Here is a 25,848-nt window from a genome sequence, read left to right on the forward strand (position 1 = left end):
GTGATTAGAGTTACTTTCTATCTTTAATTCAACTCTTATCAATTAAGTTCCTTTCTCCCAATATTTTGAGACTTATCATGGCAAAATCCTACCACCTAGTGGAAAAACTCTCTATTCTAAATCCATTTTAGAATTCAGAATACATTAGCTGGTAACCATTAGCTACACATTTAGATCACTTTAAAAATGTTCCTTTAAAAGAATAAGCTATTAAAGCACCTCAATGAAAAATTTTATAGTTTTTAGCCCCAAAGACTTTAATAGTGTTACTATTTCTTTTTCTTTTTTCACTATAACCATTTCTTGATAGACAGTTACTGCAAACTGCAGACATCGGCTTTCTTTGTTAGGAGTTTTTTCCATCTTCATGTTCATTCAGTGTGGATGACATCAAGATTTAGGTACCAGATCAGGCACAGTTTTAAACTCCTGTGCTTATTAAGCACCAATTCACATCTATATCTGTGTGTGGAGTCATTCAAACTGAGAAAGAACCATGTCTTTTCTCTTCCCTCAAATCTGTAAGACAAGGTCTCATTCTTTAGGATTTTATTTTTTTAAAACCATTTTATGTTTATTCATGGACATGGATTTTCTAGTGTTTTGTTTAGTTTAGCTGTACTATCACAGGCCATGATTTTTTTTTTCTTCTGGCCCTGGGGATTGAACCCAGGGCCTTTTGCATGTGAAGCAAGCACTCTACTAACTGAGCTATATCCCCAACCCACAGGCAGTGATCTTAAAGGCACAAACCTGCTGTAGAAATTATGGACTGAGGATCTGACAAGGGGAAAAGAGAAGAGAAGGGGAGAAGAAGGGGACAATAGTAAGTAAAAAATATACACCATGGACTATTACGCAGCACTAAAAAATGACAAAATCATGGAATTTGCAGGGAAATGGATGGCACTAGAGCAGATTATGCTTAGTGAAGCTAGCCAATCCCTAAAAAACAAGTACCAAACGTCTTCTTTGATATAATGAGGACAACTAAGAACAGAGCAGGGAGGAAGAGCAGGAAGAAAAGATCAACATCAAACAGATACATTAGGTGGGAGGGAAAGGGAGAGAAAAGGGAAATTGCATGGTAATGGAGGGAGACCCTCATTGTTATACAAAATTACACATAAGAGGTTGTGAGGGGAACAGGAAAATAAACAAGGAGAGAAATGAATTACAGTAGATGGGGTAGAGAGAGAAGATGGAAGGGGAGGGGAGGGGGGATAGTAGAGGATAGGAAAGGTAGCAGAATACAACAGTTACTAATAGGGCATTATGTAAAAATGTGGATGTGTAACCGATGTGATTCTGCAGTCTGTATAGGGGTAAAATTGGGAGTTCATAACCAACTTGAATCTAATGTATGAAATATGATATGTCAAGAGCTTTGTAATGTTTTGAACAACCAATAAAAAACATGATAAAATAAAATAAATAAATGAATATCCAGAATTTAAGTCCTGTCATAAGCTATAGCCATAATAAAAGTTTTAAATTTCTGATATCCACCCCTAAGATATCCTTGAGTTCATGAAGGCAGAATCCTTGGCTAAATAAATCTCCAGCATGACCTGATACATGTGGACTTTCTTATCTTAGGATAAAAATGAAGACCAAAGAATAAGTTGGCATAAAGGTAAAGAATGTCAAAAAATGTACACAGAATTAATCAAGGTTCAACTAAAGATTTATGAATATTAAAATAATTCCAAGTAGAACTTTACCCAGGAAACTAAAACTGAATGGATGTGGAAAAGACTTGAGAAGAGGAAATGCCAAGTGTATTATATGACAGGGGCAGGTATGAGAAGAGAATGTGGATATAATCTGGATCACAACATTTTTTGGAGGATTGGAGAGCCATCCATGGACAAGCCGCATCTCCCAGTGTCAAGAGGCCTGACACTGCCTGAGATCGATGGCTCTCAGAACATCACCCTCTGCTTTAAGCACTTTACTTGCTGAGAAACAAATACCAAGTAGAAGGAAACCAAAGGAAACTTCAAGTGACCATAGAAATGAAAGGGGAGTTTTGAGATAAAACTGGGTTCCCTGCTTCTGTTGGTGAGTGGAGTCTGTGAAATTGCAGGGCTCTGCAGTCAAGAAAGCTGGGGTTTGGTGGTAACAGCTTATCACAGTAGGGGATGACTGCCAGCATGGGCTCCAAAGGTGGCAGCTGGCAAAACCTGATTCTTCTCCATTAACACTGAGTGGAGTCTTGCAGTTCTCAGTATTGCAGCTCTGAATCAGGGCTATGCCCTCAGGTGTTGTAATAGACCCCAGCAGCTCTAGGCAGACTTCTTTGCAGCTTCTTGTCATGCAAATCCTAAGAATGAAATTCTTGGGACAAGGGAAGCAAGAGTGAAAGGAGTAGGACTTACTAGTAACAGAACCCTTGCAGGGGCAAGAGGGGACCCTAAAGTAGGTTACTGTCTCAGTGTGCTTGTCTAAGGTTTTATGTAGCATTTGGGGCAACACTATTGGTCCAATCATGGTCTGAAAAAACACAAATGCTATTGGTTAACTCTTAAGACTGAACTTCCATTCAGGTCTGCCCCACTTCCATTTTCTTGTTGGTTGGTCAGGAAGCAGGAGGTTGAGGTTTTGGGATCATGGAAGCTTGGGGGTTCCAGCTGCGGTGCTGCATGGGTGGGCATCTGCACTGGGCTTGGCCAGCAGCCATGCTGTGCCAGCTCCTAGTGCCCTGGGTCTCCTTGGCTCTTGGCTTGCTGCTTCTCAGGTTGACTCTGGTGTGTCAGGCTCTGTAGTCTGCAGTAGAGTTCATCCAGGCTACTGCCCCACAGCTCTGGAACAAGGGCTTGGCTTCAGAAGGACAGATTTTCTTTCTTTCTTTCTTTTTTTAAGGATGAACTAAATCAATTAAAGATAGAAAATCTGGTTAAGAGATGGCAACAACAAAGAAGGAATGATGCTTGGATAAAATTTTGTCATAAAACTATGCACATTCAAATTTCTAACAAAAAAAAAATGAGAACAGAGCAAAAGAATAGCATCTGAGAAACCATAATGCAAAGGCTTTCAGGATCATAGGAGAGAGAGGGAGAGGGACAGTGTCGGGGGTGGGGAGCGCTAGCCAAAACAACAAATAAGTCAACAACAAAGCAATGTGAATTACAGAGTATGCAGCCCAGTTTTACAAAGGAGAGAGAACTTGCTGTCTTGTTATTTTTTTTTCTGAACCTCATGAGTCAGGAACTGAGCTGAACACTGCCGAAAGCGCCAGGAATACATAGACTTGAAAGTCTGCAATATTGTTATAGTCTGGACCACAGCAGTTTCATGGTGGGCAACCTGTGCAGCCAACCTGTGCTTGGATAATGCCGTTCTCTTGCCATTTTGAAATTCTCAATGATTTATAAACACGGGATCAGCATTTTTGCTTTTCACTGGGCTCCAACACATAATATAGCTGATACTGCACTAAATTCAGATTGTAAGGAGTTTTTTTATCCACTACTGGCAAAATGTCCTTTTCCTTTTCTTCTAAAATAATAGACAAACCTGGAGAGAGATGAATCAGGAACTAGGACAATCTATTCAGCTCCTTTCTCTTCCAGTCCCTCTTTCCATCTTACTTGTGACTGAGGTATCCTGCCCCTAGACAGCAGCCACAAGATTAGGGAGTATGTGCTTTGAGAGTATGAGACACATCATCAGAGTCTGTGAATAGTTGGTGACATCTCTCTTTGTCACCTAGTGTTTTGTCCACAACCCAGTTGTGCCAGGGGTTGGCTGCACATAGGCCAAAGAAAGTACCCAGTAACAGCATGAGAGACATATGGTTTATTGGGGAAAGCATACAAGACATCAGAGACTACTCCAAGAACAGTTCAGTGGTGACAGCTGACAGCACTTTTGTACTTCATGATGCTTTGACAAGTAGTGCCTCCTTGTCCTCACAAGTGTTTTGTCCAGTGACAGCTGGCTGCATGAGTGACATGCATTCTTTCTATAGTGCCCTCAGTTATATCCCTCTTCCCAATAAGGGAAGGGTTTTATAGGTTAGGCTACAGAATCAGTGACATCATCAGCATTAGCTTGCTTAGTTTGCTTATCTGATCAGTATTCCAAGGAGAAACTGTTCCAGGGAACATGAAAGAAAGTTGCTTTCTGTAGAGAACCCTAACTTGCCCTAGTTCCCAGTATGCATAAGAGAAAGCCAGTGTTCTTCAGGATAATATGTATCTGGACTTTCTGGCCCAGGCTTGCTCTCAATGTTCCCTTAAGTTGGCCAGGATTTTGGTAACAGAAAGGGGACATTCAGAGACTGTCTCCCTTTTGTTTAGGGGTGATACAATGGCATCTCTAATCTTTCCAGATTAGGTCACTTTTCTTCATGAACAACCCACAGTCTACCCCTGATAAATGAAGAGATGCATTAGAAGATAAGAGAGACCTGGGAGAATTATAGAATTTTATTCCCAAACAATATTAATAAGCAAGAGATTGTAGGAAATACACATGTATATAAAGGCATCATGAATAGCTACCATTTCTTTATTCATTTATTCAGAAAGTCCTCCTTTCTGCCAGGCACTGCAGGCCCTGAGGATTCAGGCATAGATAAGATAGGTACAGTCTCTGTCCTCAGGGTGGTGTCAGTACAGTGCCAGTCTGAGCCACGAGCTATGCTAAGTGCTTCACAAAATTGTTACCTCCTTTCAAACATGTGATGAGATCAGTGATTGCCATCCTGAGTGTTAGAGAAGAGAGAACTAAGGTAGAGGGTGGTGAAGTTTCCCTTGTAGGGCCACATAGACACCAAGAAACTGAGTCAAACTTCTGGTGAAGTTCACCTGATTTCATAGCCTGCCTAGTGCTTGACCACATGAGGTTAGGGCTTCTTGAGGGGGTTAAACACACAATATTTTAGAGGAGTGTTCAATAAGCCTGGATACCTGAAGAAAGAAGGGTGAAATGGAAGGTTAGAAAGGGTTCCCCAAACAGAAGAGACATTAAGAGCAAATCGTTGCAATGGAACCAATATGCTGTCAGAGGCTATAAGGAGGATTTGGGAACTCTGGGAGATCTTTTATTAGGGAGTATATGGATTTACAATGTTGGAGAGAGTTTCTAATCACCATGTGGAATAGGGTTTGAAAGAGACAAACCTGGAGACTAGTTGGGGAGTGTTATGATCATTTGAACAAAAGGCAATGATGGCCCTAGGTAGGCACAGGAGGTAGGGATAGGGAGGAAGGTGGGGCTTGAGAAATTATTTAGAAGGTGGAATTGGAAGTTCTTAATTGGAAATAGTGAAGAAAAGCGAGGGAGTAGTCCAAGGTGACCCTAAGATTTCTGGCTTGGTTAATTGATTGAGTCAGGGGGTAGAAGTGAGTTCAGTGGAGAAAGGTGCTTTGTCACTGGACCTGCTGAGCTTACCTGAGCCCATATATTGAGCAGGCAGTTAGTTTTATATCTAAAACACAGTAGAAAGATCTGAATTAAAGAAAAAGACGTGGAACTGGTGTGTGTGTGTGTGTGTGTGTGTGTGTGTGTGTGTGTGTGTGTAATTTGAAGCTATCCAATAAGTCAACCCAGAGGTAGTATGTAGAGATTAAAGAGCAGCGAGCAAAGCTATGGACAATGGTGACATTTAAGAGGCAGAACATGAGGGGCACTAGAAAGAAACAGAGTAGGAGCCCTAAGAGGATGGAAGAAAAATCAAAAGAGTTAAGACCCAGAGGTCAAAACAATGAAGAATTTCATGAATTAAATGATCAAAAATATAAAATGCAATGAAAAGATCAATTAAGGAAAGTTTGGAGCTGGTGGTGGAGCTCAGTAGTAGAGTACTTGCCTGGCACAGACAAGGCCCAGGATTCCATCCCTAGCATCCTAAGACAAAAGCAGAAAAAGTTTGAGAAATGGCCCTTCATCTAGCAATGAGGTCATCAGTTAAAACCATAGTGGAGGGGGGTGTGGTGGGGGCGGGGGCCATGTGAACAAGATGGCAGAATGGAGCAGCCAGCACTCACCTGCTCCGCCACAAAGAACCAAAACAACAAGTGTATAGCTGCATATCGAGGTGAGTGATCATGAGAAAGCACTGAAAAACTACAGAAGAAAAATGAAAATCTTGTAAGCTCCAGAGACCCAGGAAACAGGATAGTAAGAGGAACAAATTAGCCTGGCACCACCTGCTGCCTTTGTTCTACAGCCAGGGAAGGGGGGGGGGGTCTCCCCTCTGCAGGGAGAAGGTAAAATAAAGAGTCCCTGCATACTCCTTCAGGGCAGATCCTTGTTCCATTCCCTGGGACCCATAGGCATCCCTGCCCTGTCTCAGTGGGTAGCTACCTAATAAACCAGACTTGGCTCAGGAGAGTGACTCTCACAACCTGCTGAGAGCAGTGCACTGTAGGGGATGGGTATTGAGACACCAAGGGAAATGGAAGGTGTTACCTTCAAAAAATAGGGAATTAGAGAGCCTGCCTTCTGGAGACCAGGAGTGTGGCCGGGCACATGCAGTCTCATACACATTCCAGGATGGAAGACAATGACCAACATGGTTCCCACCACTCCTCTCCCACAGCCCTCCACACTTATCACTATCAAGGTGGGGAAGACCTCTCTGATCCAACTGCTGCTCCATCCACAGGGCATGCTGGGGTGGCTTGAGCAACACCAGGCACCATCTGTCACCCTGCCTCCAGTGCACATGGCCTAAGGTCTGGAGAGAAACTTTGCCCAATGCCAGCGGGGTTCTGCCCTTGCTTGTTCCCATGAGCACTTCAGCTGAGAGGAATTTTGCCCAGCTCCAGCCATGAACCACCCTTCCTTGATCCCTAGTGGGCACCACAGCTCAAACTTTAGAACTCTCATAAGAAAACATGGGTATAAATATCAGTGATCTTGGATTTGGCAATGATTTCTTTTTTTTTTTTTTTTTTTTGAGAGAGTGAGAGGGGAGAGAGAGAGAGAGAGAGAGAGAGAGAGAGAGAGAATTTTTTTAATATTTATTATTTTTTAGTTCTCGGCGGACACAACATCTTTCTTTGTTGGTATGTGGTGCTGAGGATCGAACCCGGGCCGCACACATGCCAGGCGAGCGCGCTACCGCTTGAGCCACATCCCCAGCCCCTGGCAATGATTTCTTAAATATACTATCAAAAGTGTAAGCATTAAAATGAAAATCAATACATGGAACTTCTTTACATTAAAAAGCTTTTATGTTTCAAAGGACACTATTAAGAAAGTGAAGATAAAACCCACAGAATGGAGAAAATATATACAAATCAAGTATCTGATAAGGATTAGTATCCAGAATATATAATGAACTCTTACAAATTAATAGCATAAAGAAAATCCTTTAAAAATGAGCAAAAAATTCAAGTAGACACCTTTCCAAAGATATCAATAGCCCAATAGGCATATAAAATAATGGTCAACTTAAATTATCACTAGGAAAATACAAAGCAAAATACAGCAATATATCACTTCAACTCACTAGGATAACTACAACATTAAAAAAAAAAACTAAGTATTGGCAAGAATTTGGAGAAATTGGAGCTCCCATTCATTGCTGGTGGGAAATATAAAATGGTTCAGGTGGAAAACAGTTTGTTCCTTCAGAAGTTACACATAGAGTTACCATGTTATTCAACAATTCAATTCTGATGTACAGACCCAAGAGAACTCAAAACATGTTTATAGAAGAACTTGTACACAAATATTCATAGGGCACTATTCATATTAGTCAAAAAATAGACACAACCCATTTGCCCATAAACTGATATTTAGATAAACAAAATATGGTACTATGGAATATTGTTAAGCCATTAAAAATAATCAAGTACTAATACATGCACAACACTCATGAAGCTAAGTATGCTAAGACAAACAGGACAGAAACAAAAGACCACATATTGTGAGGTTCCATTTATATGAAATGTTAATAATGGGCAAATCCATAGAGAGAGAAAGTGGATGGGGTTCATCAGATGATGTGGGGAAGGAGAAATTGGGATTGACTGAGAACAGGTATAAAGTTTAAAAAAAAAAACTTTGTAGCATAATGAACTTGTTCTGAAATTAGATAGTAGTGATTGTTGCACAAGATTGTATATATATGAAAAAAGCTACTAAATTACACACATTAAAATGATAAAGTCATAAAGTTGTGTTACATAAATTTTCCCTCAATCAGGAAAAAATAAACTAACCATAAAATCAAATTATTTTGGATAAATTTCAACAAAAATAGAAGAATGGGAAGTAGAAACAAAAAGGCCATAGCATTATTTAATTCAGTCTACTCAAATTTTACAAAAGATTCTCAATCTAAACAGGGAGGGAGTTGACAGTTGGTAGTATTCTTCTCCTAGACTCTTACAGAGCAAGCAATACTTCATTGAAAGAAAATGAGCTAGAAAGAGATTATATTTTGTTTATTTTTCATGTAAATTAATAACTTTGCATTTCTGGCTTTCATCGTGGACTCTTCTGACCTGATTGATGTGATTTCAATCCTGACTCAGCCAACTCCCAGGAAGCTGACAAAAATCCTGACATGAGTAGTTAATTCATTTCAGGTGGTAGGTAGATAATCTATTTCAGGTGCATACCTTCTAATGTAACAGTTTTGCCTTATACAGAACTCTCATATTTCTGTAGAAACTGATTTTTAAATTTCAAAAGATCACCAATGTGCTAGCCTTGATCTCAATCATGAATACATCTGTCTTCTACAGAGCTAAAAATACCTAGTTGCAGAAATGGAGAAAGTACGGAAGTGGGCTGATTGCACAGTTAGGGTGTTGTAATCTGATGCAATAAGAACATAGTGAGATTGATGTCAGTTAGTGAAGTTGTGAGCTATCTCACCAAGAAGTACAACTGGAAAGAGGCCCATACCAAGAGGATCATAAAGGGAAGCAACCAGATAGATCAAGATCCTGAAATTCTGAGTGATACATAAAATAAGTATTATTGTAATAAGCTAGAGAGTCATACCATTGAGAAGCTGTGGTTAGAGAATGTAGGGCTGGTCTAGACTTCACCAAACTGGACATCTGAGAGTAGCCACAGACTCATTAGTCACTGTTAAACAAGCCATTGTAAAATAATCTGCTAAACTCACAATAAACTCCCTAGACTAAATTCATGGACATTTGTAAATGTATGAAGCAAAATGCAGTACTCTTTCAGCTGGGCTTTCTCCTTCTTAATATAGTTTTGAATAATTTTTAAATAACTATGTGTAACTCATCACTTGCTATGTTATATACAAATGAATTAATTCTTTCACAATTTATCTCATATATTGTAACATACAAAATACATAGATTCCAAAGAGCTAGTCAAATTGAAAAACTGGAAGAATTCCAAATAAAAACAAAGCAGAAGCATTAATTAAAAATTTGAAACTTCATTTATCACTTGAAACCAAGAGTTTAGGTAAAAATTTCTAGACATATACATCTCAAAATTTTTTTTCTACAAAATTTCTATAATATCAAAGAAGACTAACAAACAGTCTATAACAAATAGTTGATAAGGCAAACATTTATTCTTTGCTCTACAAAAGAACCCAAAGTATATTGAAGTTTTATTCCTATGGTATACTGAGAAACTGAAGTAACTTTCTCAAGGACTCAAGTCAGAGAGAAAAAAAAAAAAGTGAAATTAGGGTCTCTAAGGTTGCCTAAAATCTAGCAAGGAGACAATAACATCATATTACTTCAAAGGCAAGAAAATCAACATACTAAGAAATTTAGTAGAGAAAGAGAATATGAACACCAGTCCATTTTTACTAAACCATTCAATCCTGACAACTCATTTTTTCTGTTTGTTTAATAATCTCTCGAGTTTGACATTATACATACACACACACACACAATTCTAAGACATAGTTTAAACCTTTTTGTTTATTTAAACTTAAAAAGTTTGAGTTAATTTCTCCAGAATTCATTTTATAAAACCGATATATGCAGTTCTTTCTAATCCATGGGCCAACCTACTGAGTTTTACTAAACAATTTATGGAGAAAGTCTTGATTAACCAAACCTTGTTTTCCATAGGGACATATCTTGATGAAATTTTAAAAAACATAACTTTTTGTTGTATAGAAAAATTTAAACATACAAAGTAGACAGAAATAGATAATAAATCTCCAAATAGCCATCATCCAGCTTTACAAATTACCATTTTATGGACAATCTTGTTTCACAAAAATTTCTTCAAATATATCTTCAATTTCTCCTATTTTGAAGCATCATATCATTTTATCAGTAAATATTTCAGAATTATTTTCCCCCAAACATAATAAAACATAAATACAGCAACAGTATAACATCTTTAAGAAACTGTACTTAAATTCATTGATATCATTGAATATCTGGTCTATATTCAAGTTTCCTTTTATTTTAAATACCATAGATAATTTTGGTTTGGATTCTTTTATCTTTATTTCTTTGGGGAATTAACAGTTTGATCACATTTAGTACAAAATTTCCTATTACCTGAATATTAATTTCTCCTTATTTTTACTAGTGGAATAAAATATTTTCTGGACAAATATCCCTTCTCAAAGTCTTCTGACCATTTCAACCATTATTTCATGTAGAATGTAAACTCACCATTAGGTGGCAGTGCATGATTTATAATTTTGTTACAATTTATAAATTGAAAAGCAAATCTTTACTGGTTTCCCTAATGTTCATTATATATTTTTTTTTCTCATGGAAATAACAGTAAATGTGAATTGACTAAGTTACTTACAAATTTAAAAATAGAATTAACCTATCTTTATGCTGATCTTCTGCCTCTTAATGAAAAGCCTGTATCCAAGTTCTAGTTTATATGAGGTTCACTATTATTAGTTGATTAATAGTTGTGTAGGATTAAAAATACATTACAATGTGGTCTCATATTTCAAAAATATTATAAGTAATTGATTAGAAATGATAAAACCTATAAGGCTGCATCTTATAAGAATGTATTAAATGCCAAATGATCAGCCATGAGTTATTCATATGTGGAATTAGAAAGATCTCTGATGTTTGAGAATATCTCTGAAGATTTCTTAGAGGAACCAGGAACAATAGTGATCATGACAGCAGGGTACTTAATAGAAATGTGAGAAGAAGGGAGGGGTGTTTGTATGGATGAACAGCTAAACAACTACTTTGAATTTTCTTTAATGCACTCATGAATTAATTTTCTGCCATGGAAATATCATTTTGTAATGAAATGATTCAAATTATTATAGACTCATCAAAGACTGTCCCCTTATTCTGATAATTCTGAATGTATAATAAAATTTTACCACACATAAAATCTATGGGATGTATGAGAACATGTTTTTCAACTTCTACAAAGTTGAGAAACTAAGAAGTTGTACCAAATAAAAACCTCAACATATCAATTTTCGTATTTCTGGGTATTAATGAATGTGCACATTTTGGAAAGCTACTTAACAAATTTATACTAATGAATTAACTTCAAATTCACTATAATAATAATTTGGTCATAGAACATATTCCATATTATATAATTATATAATTTGTGGTGTAAATATTCCGTAAGTTAAGAAGTAAGAGACACAAGAAAATAAGAATTAAAGAGTTTCTTTATTGGACAAAAGTAATATTAACTGATGCTGTCATGTGGCTAAATACTTTAACTCTGATTTTATTACCTTCTCTATCACTGGGAACAATTTCCAAACTGGAAATACCAAACATGGTAGGAAAGAACTGAAGCTTAACATAAGTGATGAGATAATAAAATAACAGTTATTTACATAAACTTAGGCCCATAAAATGGTAGGAAGTACATATCAGAACAGTAGGAGAATTGACAGTTCGAAATGAGGAGGTAGCTTTTGCAAACTTGTTGAGAGAACAAGGTGCTAGAAGACTGGATATTGGAAATTAGACATGTCTAAGTTTATCCCTGAAAGTGTGCAAGGTATCCTCTTTGTGGCCATCATCTGACTTGTCATGCAATGTGGGTTTTGGAATAGACTTTATCAGGTAACAGATTTACAATCAAAGAACAGAGAAAAGAAGAGAGACAGATTTTCGGTACTCGTAATATCCCCTGGCTAGGGTGATGCACCAGGGCACTCCAACACAGAGCGAGCTTGCAAGTAACTTTTCCAACAGGGGCAGATGGGCAGAGTAAACTAGAAAGTCATCTGGCACAAAGCTTACTGACTTTTAACAGCAGCTGTTTAAAGGATGCATTCAGGAAAGGTGTCTGTTTGGCATCTGATGACTTTGGATACCTAAACAAAGCTGTATTCCTTTTTTTTTCCAATGCAAAGCATCCTGTGGAAGCAGCCTCTATCACAAGGAGGAGAGAGGAGTCCTCCATTCTAATCAGTTCAGGGACAAGGCAGCCTATGGTAAGTTCTCAGGGTTATTTTAGGACAATTATGCTGGTTATATCACAGAAATTCAATATTATAGTGTAGATTTTTAAACAAATGATATGTGATTGCACCAAGGAAGAAAGACTTTCTGATTACTCTCAGAAATAGAGATCAACTTTGGTAGATTTGTCTGTAAAACAGGTGTACACATGAGTCAGGTACACCTAGTGATATGTGATGCTATCAAAGTGTACCTTGGCCAAGCTTCACAGAGCCTATAGATGTCTGTGTTGTGGTACCGACCCCCAAAGCTCTGTAAAGGGTCCTCTCAAATTCACTAGGTAAGAGGCCTCTTCCTTCAGTTATTCATAGTCAAGTCCCACTGATGACCATGCTACTTTGTCCTAGGGAGCAATTCTCCAGAAGGCTCACTTCTTCCAGATCACTGTGTCCAGCATCCACAGTGATTCCAGCAGGGATGTCACCACCAGTGACCCTTCCTAAGACCTAGGAGGAACGCAAGCATTGCTGCCTCTCCCCTCTTCTTCTTCACTCATATCCCCACACACTCCCTGTCCTTTCGTCATCCTCTAGTGGTTCCTAAGTTTTATTTTGCCGCCTCATTTATTAACCCTTTTCTCCTTCATCACAATGCTAACCCTGTTTATCATTCTTAGCAGAGATATCCTTTGCCTCTTTTTTTTTAAAGTAATAATATCAAAATTTAACTCTATTTTTCCAACTTCAAAACAGTAGAAGAATAAACATCATGCCTTCCATATAAGGGCAATTGAAACTTTTTATTGACGTAATACTATATTTGGGCCCAACTGACCTTGACTCTGTACCAGGAACCATCCAAAGTGTTTTACACTTGCTAACAGATCCAAACACACAGCAACATTTGGGAGTAAGTACCATTATAATCTCATTTTATAGATGAGGAGACTGTGGGGTCACAGTCTAATGACTTGCCCAAGTTCACACTGCTAACTCAGCAGCTGGCCAGATGCAAACCCATCCAATTTGGCCCCAGAGGCCAGGTTCTTAACCACAGTTCTTAACCACAGTAAGAAATCATTGCACACATACATACACATATCTAGTTTTTTCACATCCAGCAACATTTAATCCACTTTAATTGTAATTTGTTACAATTTAAATAGCAACATATTTTTTTTGTTTAAGAAGCAAAGAGGAATTTATAAATTCCAATAGGCATCCTAAGAAATGAAAGATATTACAAAAACAGTTTTCTTCCCTCAAACAAGACTATTCAAGATCCTTAAAGAGAAGAATCAATTCAAATCTATCAACAAATTCAAAGCTTTTACTTTAGATTTTCAAGACATCTGTTGCTGCCATACCCCAGACAAGATTCCCAGTTGGGAAGAAGTTAAGAACTCTATTGTTTAATGTTCAATCTGATAAGAATTCACTGTTATTCACTTCCCCACACTTTCTCTGAGAGTAAGCTTAATACTTTAGGAGATTAAAAAATATTTCTTTATTTTGTGAAGAATGGAGACTTTAGATTGTGCTGATTGCATATATATGCTTGAAGCTCGATTTGTACCATATCACCTCCCCACCTGAAATCAGAAGCAAAAGATCTTACCCAGTACAGCTGGATGCGTGGCTGTGGCATACACTTTCAACCTGTGTTTGCATTATACTAATGAACTTCTTTGAAAAATAATTAAGTGCCCCCAAACAACCAAATTATTCTATGGCTTCAAGTTTTGAACTAAAATGGAGTTGCTTTTCCTTATCTCACCCAGAAAACCCCCAGTGACCTTGGAAGACAGATAAAGAAACTGAAAAAGTGATTAACCAAATAAAGTCATAGAACTTTTTTCTTGTTTCTAAAATGTAGCTGGTATTCCACTGCAAGCACTAGTTACTAACATGTATTACCATCAAAGTATTTTGAAATACATAAGCCCTTGAAGAAGAAACATCCTATCCATCAAATATCAGAATTAGCTTCTCACAATTGGTGTCCCTTGGGGTGTAATGGGGACAGGTTATTGCCAGAGAAAAGGGATAGGGAGCACATAAAACACAAGTAAGTCCACTGAGCTCATGGCAAGGAAAAATATTTCATTTCATGTTTGTCCTCATCTTCATCATTTCCTTTTGAGGCAGAGAATTCTCCTGAATGATTGCTGGAGCTTAGAGTTACTCAGGATGATTATAATCGAATGGCCGGCAGGGTATGCTGCCATTATGTCCTTCACCACAAAGAACTGCTGACTTCTGTAAGAGATTTGAAATGTCATATTTGTCATGAAGGCAGCAAAATAAGAAATAAAGAAGCAAAAGAATGTTATCACTGTTCTTAATGCATTTATATGGGCTTCTCTCTGGGCATTGGGAAAACCATGAGGTCCGTTTTGTATCCAGTGAGTGTGCTTGTAAAGAGAGATGAATAACATGCAAGTGCACATCACAAATATGAAGAGAGGAAGGATTAATGCCAAGTTGACAAGAAGCAATTCATTGTTGTTTTTTATCTTGGCTGTAGCACTCTTTAGTGTGGTGTTTGTGAAGAAATCAGCATAGTCGATTTTAGGTAATTCTACCTTAGTACATACCGCTGCAGTGCTCAAAGAGGCCAGCAAGCTGACCAGGAGCAGCCAGAGGATAAGCTTCGAAATCCTGAATTTCAGCCAAAGAAAACAGGAATGAGTGAAGGTTGCAATCTTGAGGCAGTAAAATATAGAAAGGCTGGTGGCAAACCAGAGACTGAGAGAATTAAAAAAACATCCAAAAAAACATCATCTTTGCCTCATAAATATTTGCCTGATAAGCAAGTGGAAAGAACACAGAGTACAAACTTTGTACTATTAAGATTATCTGCAGGCCAAATCTTGATATTCCTATACATAGTAAGAGGATTTGTAATAGAATTAGCCTTCTGCTTTTGATCAAGTCATTACAGCCCATGATTATAAGAAATCCATTGACTATAATCCCTATGACGAATTCTGTTGACATGAGGACCATATGAAGAATAACTGTCAAAAGAAGGGCCATGTTTCTTTTTTTTTTTTTTAGAATTTTTTTTTTAATATTTATTTTTTAGTTCTCGGCGGACAAAACATCTTTGTTTGTATGTGGTGCTGAGGATCAAACCCGGGCCGCACACATGCCAGGCGAGCGCGCTACCGCTTGAGCCACATCCCCAGCCCAGGGCCATGTTTCTTAAGATGAATCTTAGCGTTTCCCTGTAGATGATCTTAAATACCTTCCCCTGAGGATCTTGTACACAGGAATGTACAGCTCGGAGAAATCTGATCAACTGTCAACTCCTGGATCATAGCTAGAGTCTCACACTTGTTTTTCTCATAAGGAAGAAAATCAAAGAGACTGCTTTTTAAATCTGGTGCTCTTCACATGAAACTGTGGGAATGCAAATCCAAACATTTGAATGATAAGTCTTCTAATTACATACCCAGAAAAATTTACCCTATATGCACTAGTCCATTCGCACAGTTATTCAGTTTTGAAAAAAAAATCTGATTATAAATGTGTTTCACTTATGTTACTGCCATTTTATTTTTCCCTAATGTCATATGACATATCCCCAGGACAGAAGATTATTTCCTGTTTTCTGAATACACAGCCTTAAAAGTGGCTCTTTCCCAATCACCTTTTTAAACTATATTACTTCTGAGACACTTTAATAAAGTTTCTCCTCTTTGTTCTTCACCCTCACCAGAGGAAATTTCCTCTCCATACTTGAACATCTGTTTCTGGAATACAACTTTTTTTTTTAAATCCGAATCCTATTTTAACCTGAATATATCATGTTTTCACTGCTGCATTAGTAGGCTGTTGAACTTATAATTAGCAAGTCAGAGTTATAAAAGTAGTGCATAATTGATCCACAGTCTCACATTGGCATACTGTCGTTGAGGGTTGTTTCACAAGGTAGATGGTCCAGAAACTCTTGACCACCAGCAGAGGGCGAAATTGCCATGTCAAAATGAGCTTCCTGCTTATATTAAAAAGAAGCATTCACATAACCTTGATGAACTTTATTTAAATAAGATGTAAAAATGTAAATAAACTATTATTTTACATAATAAAATGTAATTCTTAAAGGGCTTAGTTTCATAGCTGGGTCATTCTAAGCACTGAATGAATATTAGCTACAATTAACATTATTAAATGTCTGTCCTTGTGATGTGCTTGCTATAATAAGAAAAAAAAATTCTGTAAAGAAACACTGTGAACAGGAATCTAAAAATATAAGGTTGAAAGAGTGTTAAAAAGAGGAAAAAACCAAATAAATGGATTTTCCACCCTCTGTCCACACAGATCCTGGTTTTTAGAGCTCCCCGTGGTATTCTGTGAACTGTAATCTACCGGGTGAAGAAAGCAAATGCCAGCTTTGTCACCACCTCACACATCTTTCACACACCACCCTGTCCAAACTGCAGCAAGAGTGATCCCATCTCTATCTCTTCTAAAATCTGGTTTGATGACCCACATAAAGACTCTGGCTTTCATTTTGCCTCTGGTTTTAGGTCTTGGTCTTTCCTGTTTCTAAATTGTAACTTTGCCCTGAAAATAGTATTTGCTGGGCCCCCTGACCTCTCGATGGCATTCCTGCTTCAAGGTATGAGTTAAGAAACTTCATCTGAGTTCCAAACTCTAGACCAGAGTGGGATAAAGGAAAGAAAAATAGAATTTGGACTGCTTACAGCTTACTACCCATTCGTGAGTTACCTGAGACTCAGTTACATATTTTCAATGTTTGCATTTAAAAGATCTGATGATTAAGTTCTCAAATACTGTGGACCTGTACAGAATTCTGGTTCTTTGTTAAAAATAAACATCCAATTAATTTCAGCTTTCCATTTTTCAAAAATTCTGTTTTCATTCACATTTTATTATGAATATTTTTACTAAATAATTTTGCTGAGTTAAAAGTGCTTGAGTAAATGAGGGACAGTGTTTCAGTCAGCTTTTTCACTGTTGTGACTTAAGAATCCAACCAGCACAATTATAGATGAGAAAGTTTATTTGAGGGCTCACGGTTTCAGATGTCTTCGTCCATAGAATGATGGTTCCATTCCTCAGGGCTCGAGGTGAGGTTGAACATCATAGTAGGAGAGGGTGGCAGAGAGAAGCAGCTCACATCACAGTGATCAAGAAGCAGAGAGAGACTCCAGTTTCCAGATGCACATGTATACACCAAAGCCACACCCTAATTCCCACCTTCTCCAGCAACACCCTACCACTTCAGTTACCACTCAGTTAATCCCTATCAGGGGATTAAATCACTGATTGGGTTAAGACCCTCACAACCCAATCATTTCTCCTCTGAACCTTCTTTTATTGTCTCACACATGAGTTTTTGGGGGACACCTCACATCCAAACTAAAACAGAAAGCAATTTGGGATATTCATAACCAGCTAGATAACATGTACAGGCCAAATTACTAATTTTGATGGATTAAAAAATCTTGGAATGTATACTGAAGATTGTGGTAAATTTTTATTATGACAGGTATCAATTCCATTTTTATTATATTTTTAGAAGCTATTATAAAAATATATATTAATATGCCTAAAATACTTCTTATTTTAGTTCAGTAATGGGGGTCCTTCTAGATTTCAACTATCTTCACCATAATAACCAGGATATAAGTATAAATGTCAATATATTATCATCCTGATTCTCCATTTTTAAATTTATGCTCTTTTCTCTCAATTTTCCATGCTTAAATAGTTTTTAAAAAATTGGATCAATATATGGAAACCCTTGTTAGCAAAAACAATTCTAACACATTGCAATTAAGATGAATTTTCTCATAAACCTATTTAAAATATATTTTATTGTTAAAATTTCAATGTTATACCAACATCAGAATGCATGTATGCTCTGGACATACTTCTTTTTTTTATAATTTTTTTAATATTTATTTCTCAGTTTTCGGCGGACACAACATCTTTGTTTGTATGTGGTGCTGAGGATCGAACCCGGGCCACAAGCATGCCAGGCTAGCGCGCTACCACTTGAGCCACACCCCAGCCCTGGACATACTTCTTAAGAACATTTTTTTGAATTTCACTTCTTAGATAAATATATAATTTACAAGCTATGCCCCCACTGAGGGTCCAAGTTCTTTGAAATTTGAGACTGAGCTGGTTTCAAACCACCTTTCATTTGTCATGTTCATACCAGTGCAACTGGCCAAATGGACTGTGGGCTACGTGATTCTACTATGAGATTTGAATTCATCCAGTGCTTATTTCATTCTGAAATCCTGGATTCTGTCTCTGATTTGCCTCTCTAATGTATCATTTAATTGAAGAGAAAGCTTGACTTTTGCAAGAACTATTCTAAAAGTATAAATGACATTAAGCTAAAATTTAGTTTGTATTTGCATTTGTGATTTTCCTGTCATATGGGCCCTGATTTGCATTTGCCCTGTTGAATCCTATTTTGGAAGTAGAATTTTAGTGAAGAGCTCTTTCTCAGAAGTAGGAAAAGTTCATGGTGAGGGAGACAGACTTAACATTACTAATTCATACGCTTGTTGGAGATTTGGAAAATAGAGAAGCCAAATGGAGAAAGATGTTTTTCAAATAAAACAATGTTTGAAAATTTTACCGAAACAATAGATTCCTTTTTGAAGAAAATAATTTCTCCTAGGAGGCACTGAATATTTATAATTTGTTAAACTAATTTTAGTCAAGTCACTTGCTATTGATAGTATGATTTTCTAAATGCTCACACATCTTAAGAACTGACATACCCCTAATGCTGTCCTTCATTTTTGTTTTTGATTGTTGAATACTGTATTAACATCCTTTGATTTTAAGGTGATAGTCATAAACTAGTTGGACAATTAGAAGGTACTTCAAATATTTGAATTATAATTAGCCATTGCCTGTGCACAGAGAGCTGCTCATTTGCTTCTTCATTGGGTATAAACTGCAGAAATATTTCAATTTTTAAAACAAGCTCATTGAATTTCTTCTTTATGCCAGTGAATAATCCAGGTCTTTATAGATCACTAAAGAAGATTGAATTTACTTTCTTTCCTTTAGTTGAACTCATTTTGTTGGCAATTTTCCCACCACCATGGCTTTGCTATTGAGGTTTGGCAAAGAGAATTGACACTAAAGACTGAATCATTTATTGGTCCAAATTGATCCACTGGATTAGTTTAATACTGTGAAAATACTCAAAATACTTTTTAGGCTTCTGTAAAGTATCAACTCAAAATTTCATTTGCATCTGTCTTATTATTAGTAAATATATGAAGAGGAGTCTTTAAAAAGCCCCTGCTTGCAAGCTGGTGGCATTCAGTTCACTATCTCCTTTTGAGATCAGTATCCAGTCAGTGAAGAAAAAGCCATTGGAAGTTCTTCAATATGTCCTCATATCTGTTTATGTCATGTAGTTTTCTTATATTTTGACTTTCTTTCAGGATTATAATAGGTTGTTTCTGTGGATTTTGAGTTGAAGATTAAGTTTTTAATTCAGTTGCTGAATTTTCCCTTCAAGATTCTAGAATAATATCAACCACATGGTGGATGAAAGAGAATTCAAACAGATTGATCATCAGGTTCATAATTCAAGCAACCAAAATTAGACTCATTCTTGTTACTTGTATTCATAAGTTATTTTCTGAAAAAAGTATACATAAAATTATAAAAATTAATGAAATCTGATAATCCAATTTGAATTTGACAATAATTCATCAATTTACTTGCCATAATATTGGTAAATAGTTATCATATTCTTAAAATAAATTCTATACATTTACTATTATTTAATTTTTATTGAAAAGCTATGCAACTGCCACACTTAATGAAGATAGTTAAGTGCAGAGACTGGGGTCTGATTTCCCCTTTGGTAAAGCTGGTGATATAGAAAAATAAAAGATAAAAATCTACAGTCTTAATTTTTTCAACATTTTCACATTCATTTTCTGCTAAAACCTTAGGGTAGTTGAACAGTCTTTGTATGAGCTATATCAACAGGATTTCATGCTCCAGTGTTTATTATCCAGAATGTTGTGTAACATGCATTTTATTACACCAACCTGAAATGGACAGCTGCCCACCTGCACAGGTGTAACAATCTTAGTAGCATGAATGTAATCAGGAAAAGTAACTGATAACAGAAAATACAGTAAGAGAATAATAGCATAAGCATACCCCAAATTTGAGACTTATTATAATGAAATAAGTAAATAGGGGTAGAATTAAACAATTGATTTTCTTCTAAAGTAAGAGTACAGAGAGTTCATTCTTTAAATTCTTAGTATTTGTAGAGGAAAGGGTCATCTCTATTACAGGTATAGGAAACTGTAGTCTTGAGATGTTTAGTAACTCACCTAAATTTAATCAGAAAATCCATGACAGAAACAGAAATGTTTTATATCCATTAATACAAATGGATATTTTTCAGATATACTGTCATATTTCCTCCATAATCGAGGAATTCTACATTTTTGAAATCGACAGACTACAACTCCAAATCAAAGTTGAGAACATACCTAAGAACAATAAGAAAAAAATCATGAAAAGCTACTATTACTTAGCCCAATTTGGCGACCAAATTGCTTCAACAAGTTTCAGTAAACAAATAATGTTTAATATTTTGACTATGATTTGTTTCTTCTTCAGAGGTTGTTTTCAATCTGTTTTCTCAATGTGTGTTTCATGTATAAGGTGACTATATTCCAACGTGGAATGATGGTCTCCCTTTGTATTTCTAGAGGCACTCTGGGTTCAAAATGGGAAAAGATCGCAACTTGGTGGCAAGATATTCTCATGACTGTTTGCTTGGTTCTTCCAAAGACAATTTCTTAAAATGAAAGATGTACAGCAGCTAGAAACGAATCAGCCATATTTTAAAACTCCACTCTCTTACTCAGCTTTAGCATGATAATTTGGGTTGTCCATGACACATAATTTCAGTCTTTTTGAGAGATTTTAAACAAGTAATCAAAGTGTGCTTTTCCTGTCTGACATGTAGCTGAAGATATCTCAAGACAATATTCATAGAAAATAATAAAATTTCACTCCCAATTTTGGTGATACTGGCATACTGGAACTCCTAGAAGTTCAAAGAAGTAACATATAAAACTTTTGGAAGTTTATATGACCTCCATTAACAAGTGGAGAGAGAGGAATACAACACCTGTTGGTTCACATACAGATGTGTTCAGAATGGCCTTCTGTGTCAACTCAAGAAGAAGAGGAAGCAGGTCATGTTTACACCAGTGTGTATTGATTGAGTTCTCCCTCTCAAAAGGTGTCCACATATAAATGCCAAAACTTTTCTGAAACCAAAATATCTAGCTGATATACCTAAGACTGTGACATCTAAAAACTAGTGAATAAAATAGAAATTTTATTCTTCCAATGTTACATGCGTAGTGCATTTGTGTGTGTGTGTGTGTGTGTGTGCTGTCAAATATGTGTGTTAAGTAATGTTCTGTTGATTCTACCCCTTGGAAATATAAATATGGATTTTAAGAAATAGATTCATATGGCTTTTATTTATGAACACTAGATTTTTAAAACTGAAAAATTCATTTGGAATAGATGTAGGCTGCTTGTTTTTAAAATACATGTACATATATGTATATATATATATATACTTATGCATGTATACTAATTCCCTAAAATTTCGTGATTACTAGTAAATGAGGAAAAATCTTGAGAAACTTTCCTCTAAGTACATTTGATAGAGCAACTCTCTCCCACTTAAAAAGGTTTCTGTCCATTGACTTTAAACCTTGAAAAAAAACTTACTCATGATTGTTTGGTTATCACTAAGTAGTATGATTAAAATTATAAGGTGAATTTACTCTCTTTAGGAAGTATAAGAATATTTGTAAAAGAATAAAAAGTAACTCAATTTAACAATGAATTCTATTACACAGATCCCTCTTCAAAAATGAAAGCAATCTATGGATAGTGTCTCTTTATCTTTCATTTTTATTAATAATACTGTCAATGGGATTTTGAATACCATCCCAATGGTCAAATCATAGCTCTGAAAAAGTGTGCATTCAATCACCACATTTTGTATTAAGTTTAGTACCACATTAGCTGAGGAAATTTTCATCTAAGCTCAATTTTAAACTTAATACAGGTCAGCGGGACTAACATTTAATGTTAGCCCTATAAAAGAGATAAACAATTCAGTACAATTTTTCTATGATTAATCTCCTCTTCTCTATTTTTAAAAATAGATTTATTAGGGTATGATTGATATAGAAAATTGTAGATATTTAATATATAAACTTGATGTGTTCTGAAATAAGTATATATCCTCAAAACCATCACCACTCTTGGTGCCATAAACAAGTCCATTATTTCTTTTTTCTTTTCTTTTTTTTTTTGAGAGAGAGAGAGAGAGAGAGAGAGAGAGAGAGAGAGAGAATTATTTTTTAATATTTATTTTTTAGTTTTTGGAGGACACAACATCTTTGTTTGTATGTGGTATTGAGGATCGAACCCGGGCCGCACGCATGCCAGGCAAGCGCGATACTGCTTGAGCCACATCCCCAGCCCCACAAGTCCATCATTTCTAAAACTTTTCTCTCAGGTCTTTCTCTGTGTGTTTGTTTTCTTCAGTGGTTAAAGCACTTACCATACATCCACTTTGACTATTTTTAAGAATACAAAGTTGCAGTCATGCAAAGACTGCTCTTCAGCTGTCACACTGAAGGTACCAAGAATAGTTTGCAAACAATAAGAAACCCTTTCTAATAATGCAAGCAGTGAAAAAAGACTTGCATTATAATAAAGAAAATGAGATGCATGGCAATACGTTGGTTCTATCAAATTAAAGGAGAAGCAGCAGAAGGAAAAATTGCTTCCCTTGTACACATTCAACAAAAGTGGTGCATTGGCAACTTCAACACAATTGCATTTTTAAGTATACATTTCAAAATCCATAGAGGAAGAAGCATTTTGAAATCAAGAATACCAGTAGAAAATTTTGGTCTAAAATCTCCTCTTTCCACCAAGTGGGTCAGGCTTTGCCCATCCCCAAGATGATCCTTTCTTCTGCGATCCAGTGAGCAGTTTCCTCTATCTTTATGGTTCTCAGTTACTCCCTTGTGCCAAAGTCCCTTCTCAGATTCTCTTCTTCTCTACTCTCTCCTACGTGATCACTGACACTGACAAATGATAAAGGAATAAAACTTCTCAGTATTTTGGCATTGGTAAGAGGTGTAGTTTTAATTTTTTTCTAGCTGTCACTATACCAAGTGAAAACTAAAAATTTCAATCCAAGTTAATTATAGTTCTAAGAATATAAACCCATTATTGTTAAATTTTTTGATTAAATATAGATAAATGATAAATCTAGTTCTAATACCATAGTTGCATAATCTTTCAATAATCCTATAGTTTTTTTGAAAAAAGAATGCAGTGATCATAATCATTATATACTCATTATAAAAGGGGCTTCATGTGCATATGGAGCATGTTAATAGACAACATGAATCATTGATACAGTAGCTTTCTCTTTCCAATATACTGTATTTTCTCATATTGTATTCTATCTTGTCTCCAATGAGCAAATAAATTTCATAATGTAGTCATACAATTATAGACTTCATATTCTAAATTTGTTAGACATTTGAGTTATTGGCAGTTTTTTAATTATATAGTTGGTAATAAATAGAACATCTTTACACACAAGTGATATATTGTATTTCAGATTATTTCCTTAGAATGGGATGCAGGAATGAATCAAAATATATAACATTCACAATATATATTGCTACACTGTATCCAGAGAAATTTTAGCAGTTTATATCCCATCAGCAGAATATGAAATTCCTGTTTTACTCTGTATCTAGCAGCAATTATAATCTTCTAAACATATTTTCTAATTTGACAAGGAAAATGGTACTTAATTTTTATTTGTATTTTTGTTACAAATGTTATTGAAGTTTTGTAGACATGTCTTACCCACTTAAATTTTCTGTTCTGTGAATCATTTGTCATATTATTTATTTTACTTTTATTTTCATTCATTCATTTATTTTTTGCACTGCTGGAGATTGAATTCAGGGCTTTGGGCATGTTAGGCAAGGACTCTGCCACTAAGCCACATTCCCAGTCCAGCCTGCATTTTTATCTTTGGGTTTTTTTTTTTTGTTGTTGTTGTTGTTGTTGTTGTTACTTTACATTGATAGGTATAGGAGCTTCCTTGTATTTTTTTTCAATTAATATAAGCTTTCACTTTATTTTTAAAATTAAGTGAGTCTAAATTTTCATTATTTTTATTTATATTTTATTTATTTTTTACTTTACCTTTATTTATTTTTTGCATTACGATTCTTAGTACACATATATATGACAATTTTTTCATATTTCTGTTTGTATATAAAGTATGTAGACACCCAATTCAAGTCTTCATACATGTATTTTGGATAATGATGTCAATCACATTCTACCATTATTGCAGTTTCCTAATCAGAAAGGCAAATATTCTATAGATGTAACTAAAAGTCATTATTCAGGGAAGATAAACTTTTTATATCATTTGCAAAATCAACTATTATAGGAACTCTAATTTATCTAATATGCTTTGCTCTTTAATATTTTTAGAGAGAGAGAGTGTGTGTGTGTGTGTGTGTGTGTGTGTGTGTGTGTGTGTGTTGCTGGGGACCTAAATCAGGGCCTTGATCATCCTAAATGCAGGTTCTACCACTTAACTACACACACCACTGTTTTAATATCTTTTAATACACTATTTGCAGAGGTAGCTTAAAGTACATTGGCTACCTGGTGCATTCAAGAGATTCAGCTAATATAAGCAAATGATCCTGAGAGTCAATTAGAATGATCAAATGATAATATTGGAGGGGACAACAATGTCATCTACGTATATATGACTAGAAACTGAGTGAGATCAATATCTTATACCTACAACAAAAATCGTTATGTTTTAAAATTTACAAATATACTCTTGTTTTTCTATAGGTTTTATTATTAAAAAGGTGTGGAAATCCTTTCTGTCTGGTCTTTTGGAACATTTCAATCTTAGAAATTTGCAGAATTAAGCCATCTATATATCTTCTACTCACCCCAAGCAGTGAGTTTGTGAATAAAAAAAAGTTACCAAGAAGTTGTAAAATGTCTTGGCTACTTAAAATGGTTTTAATCAGGCCTCTCACATAGCAGAGTTCAGAGAACTTTACAATATTAAAAGACACACTCATACATTGCTGGTTGGACTGCAAATTAGTGCAACCAATATGGAAAGCAGTATGGAGATTCTTTGGCAAAATGGGAATGGAACCACCATTTAACCCAGCTATCCCACTCCTCCATTTATACCCAAAGGACTTAGAAACAGCATACTACAGTGACACAGCCACATCAATGTTTATAGGCACAATTCACAATAGCTATATTGTGGAACCAACCTAGATGCCCTTCAGTAGATGAATGGATAAAGAAACTGTGATATATATAAACAATGGAATATTACTCAGCATTAAAAGAGAATA

The 25,848-nt window shown here is 35.9% G+C and overlaps 1 protein-coding gene and 1 long non-coding RNA gene across 2 annotated transcripts in view; both read right to left on the reverse strand.

Annotated features, from left to right (window-relative positions):
- Positions 1 to 25,848, reverse strand: part of LOC308643623 — a 738,763-nt gene that overhangs the window by 348,179 nt on the left and 364,736 nt on the right. The window lies entirely within an intron of this gene.
- LOC308645498 (taste receptor type 2 member 2-like) lies at positions 14,467 to 15,376 on the reverse strand (the record flags this gene model as incomplete). The annotated part of the gene is given in 2 exon segments (XM_081287692.1): positions 14,467 to 15,102; positions 15,104 to 15,376. Coding segments are annotated over 2 exon segments (909 nt in total).

This window comes from Spermophilus citellus (assembly GCF_964194105.1).
Source record: "Spermophilus citellus genome assembly, chromosome: 3".
Classification (NCBI taxonomy): Eukaryota; Metazoa; Chordata; class Mammalia; order Rodentia; family Sciuridae; genus Spermophilus; species Spermophilus citellus.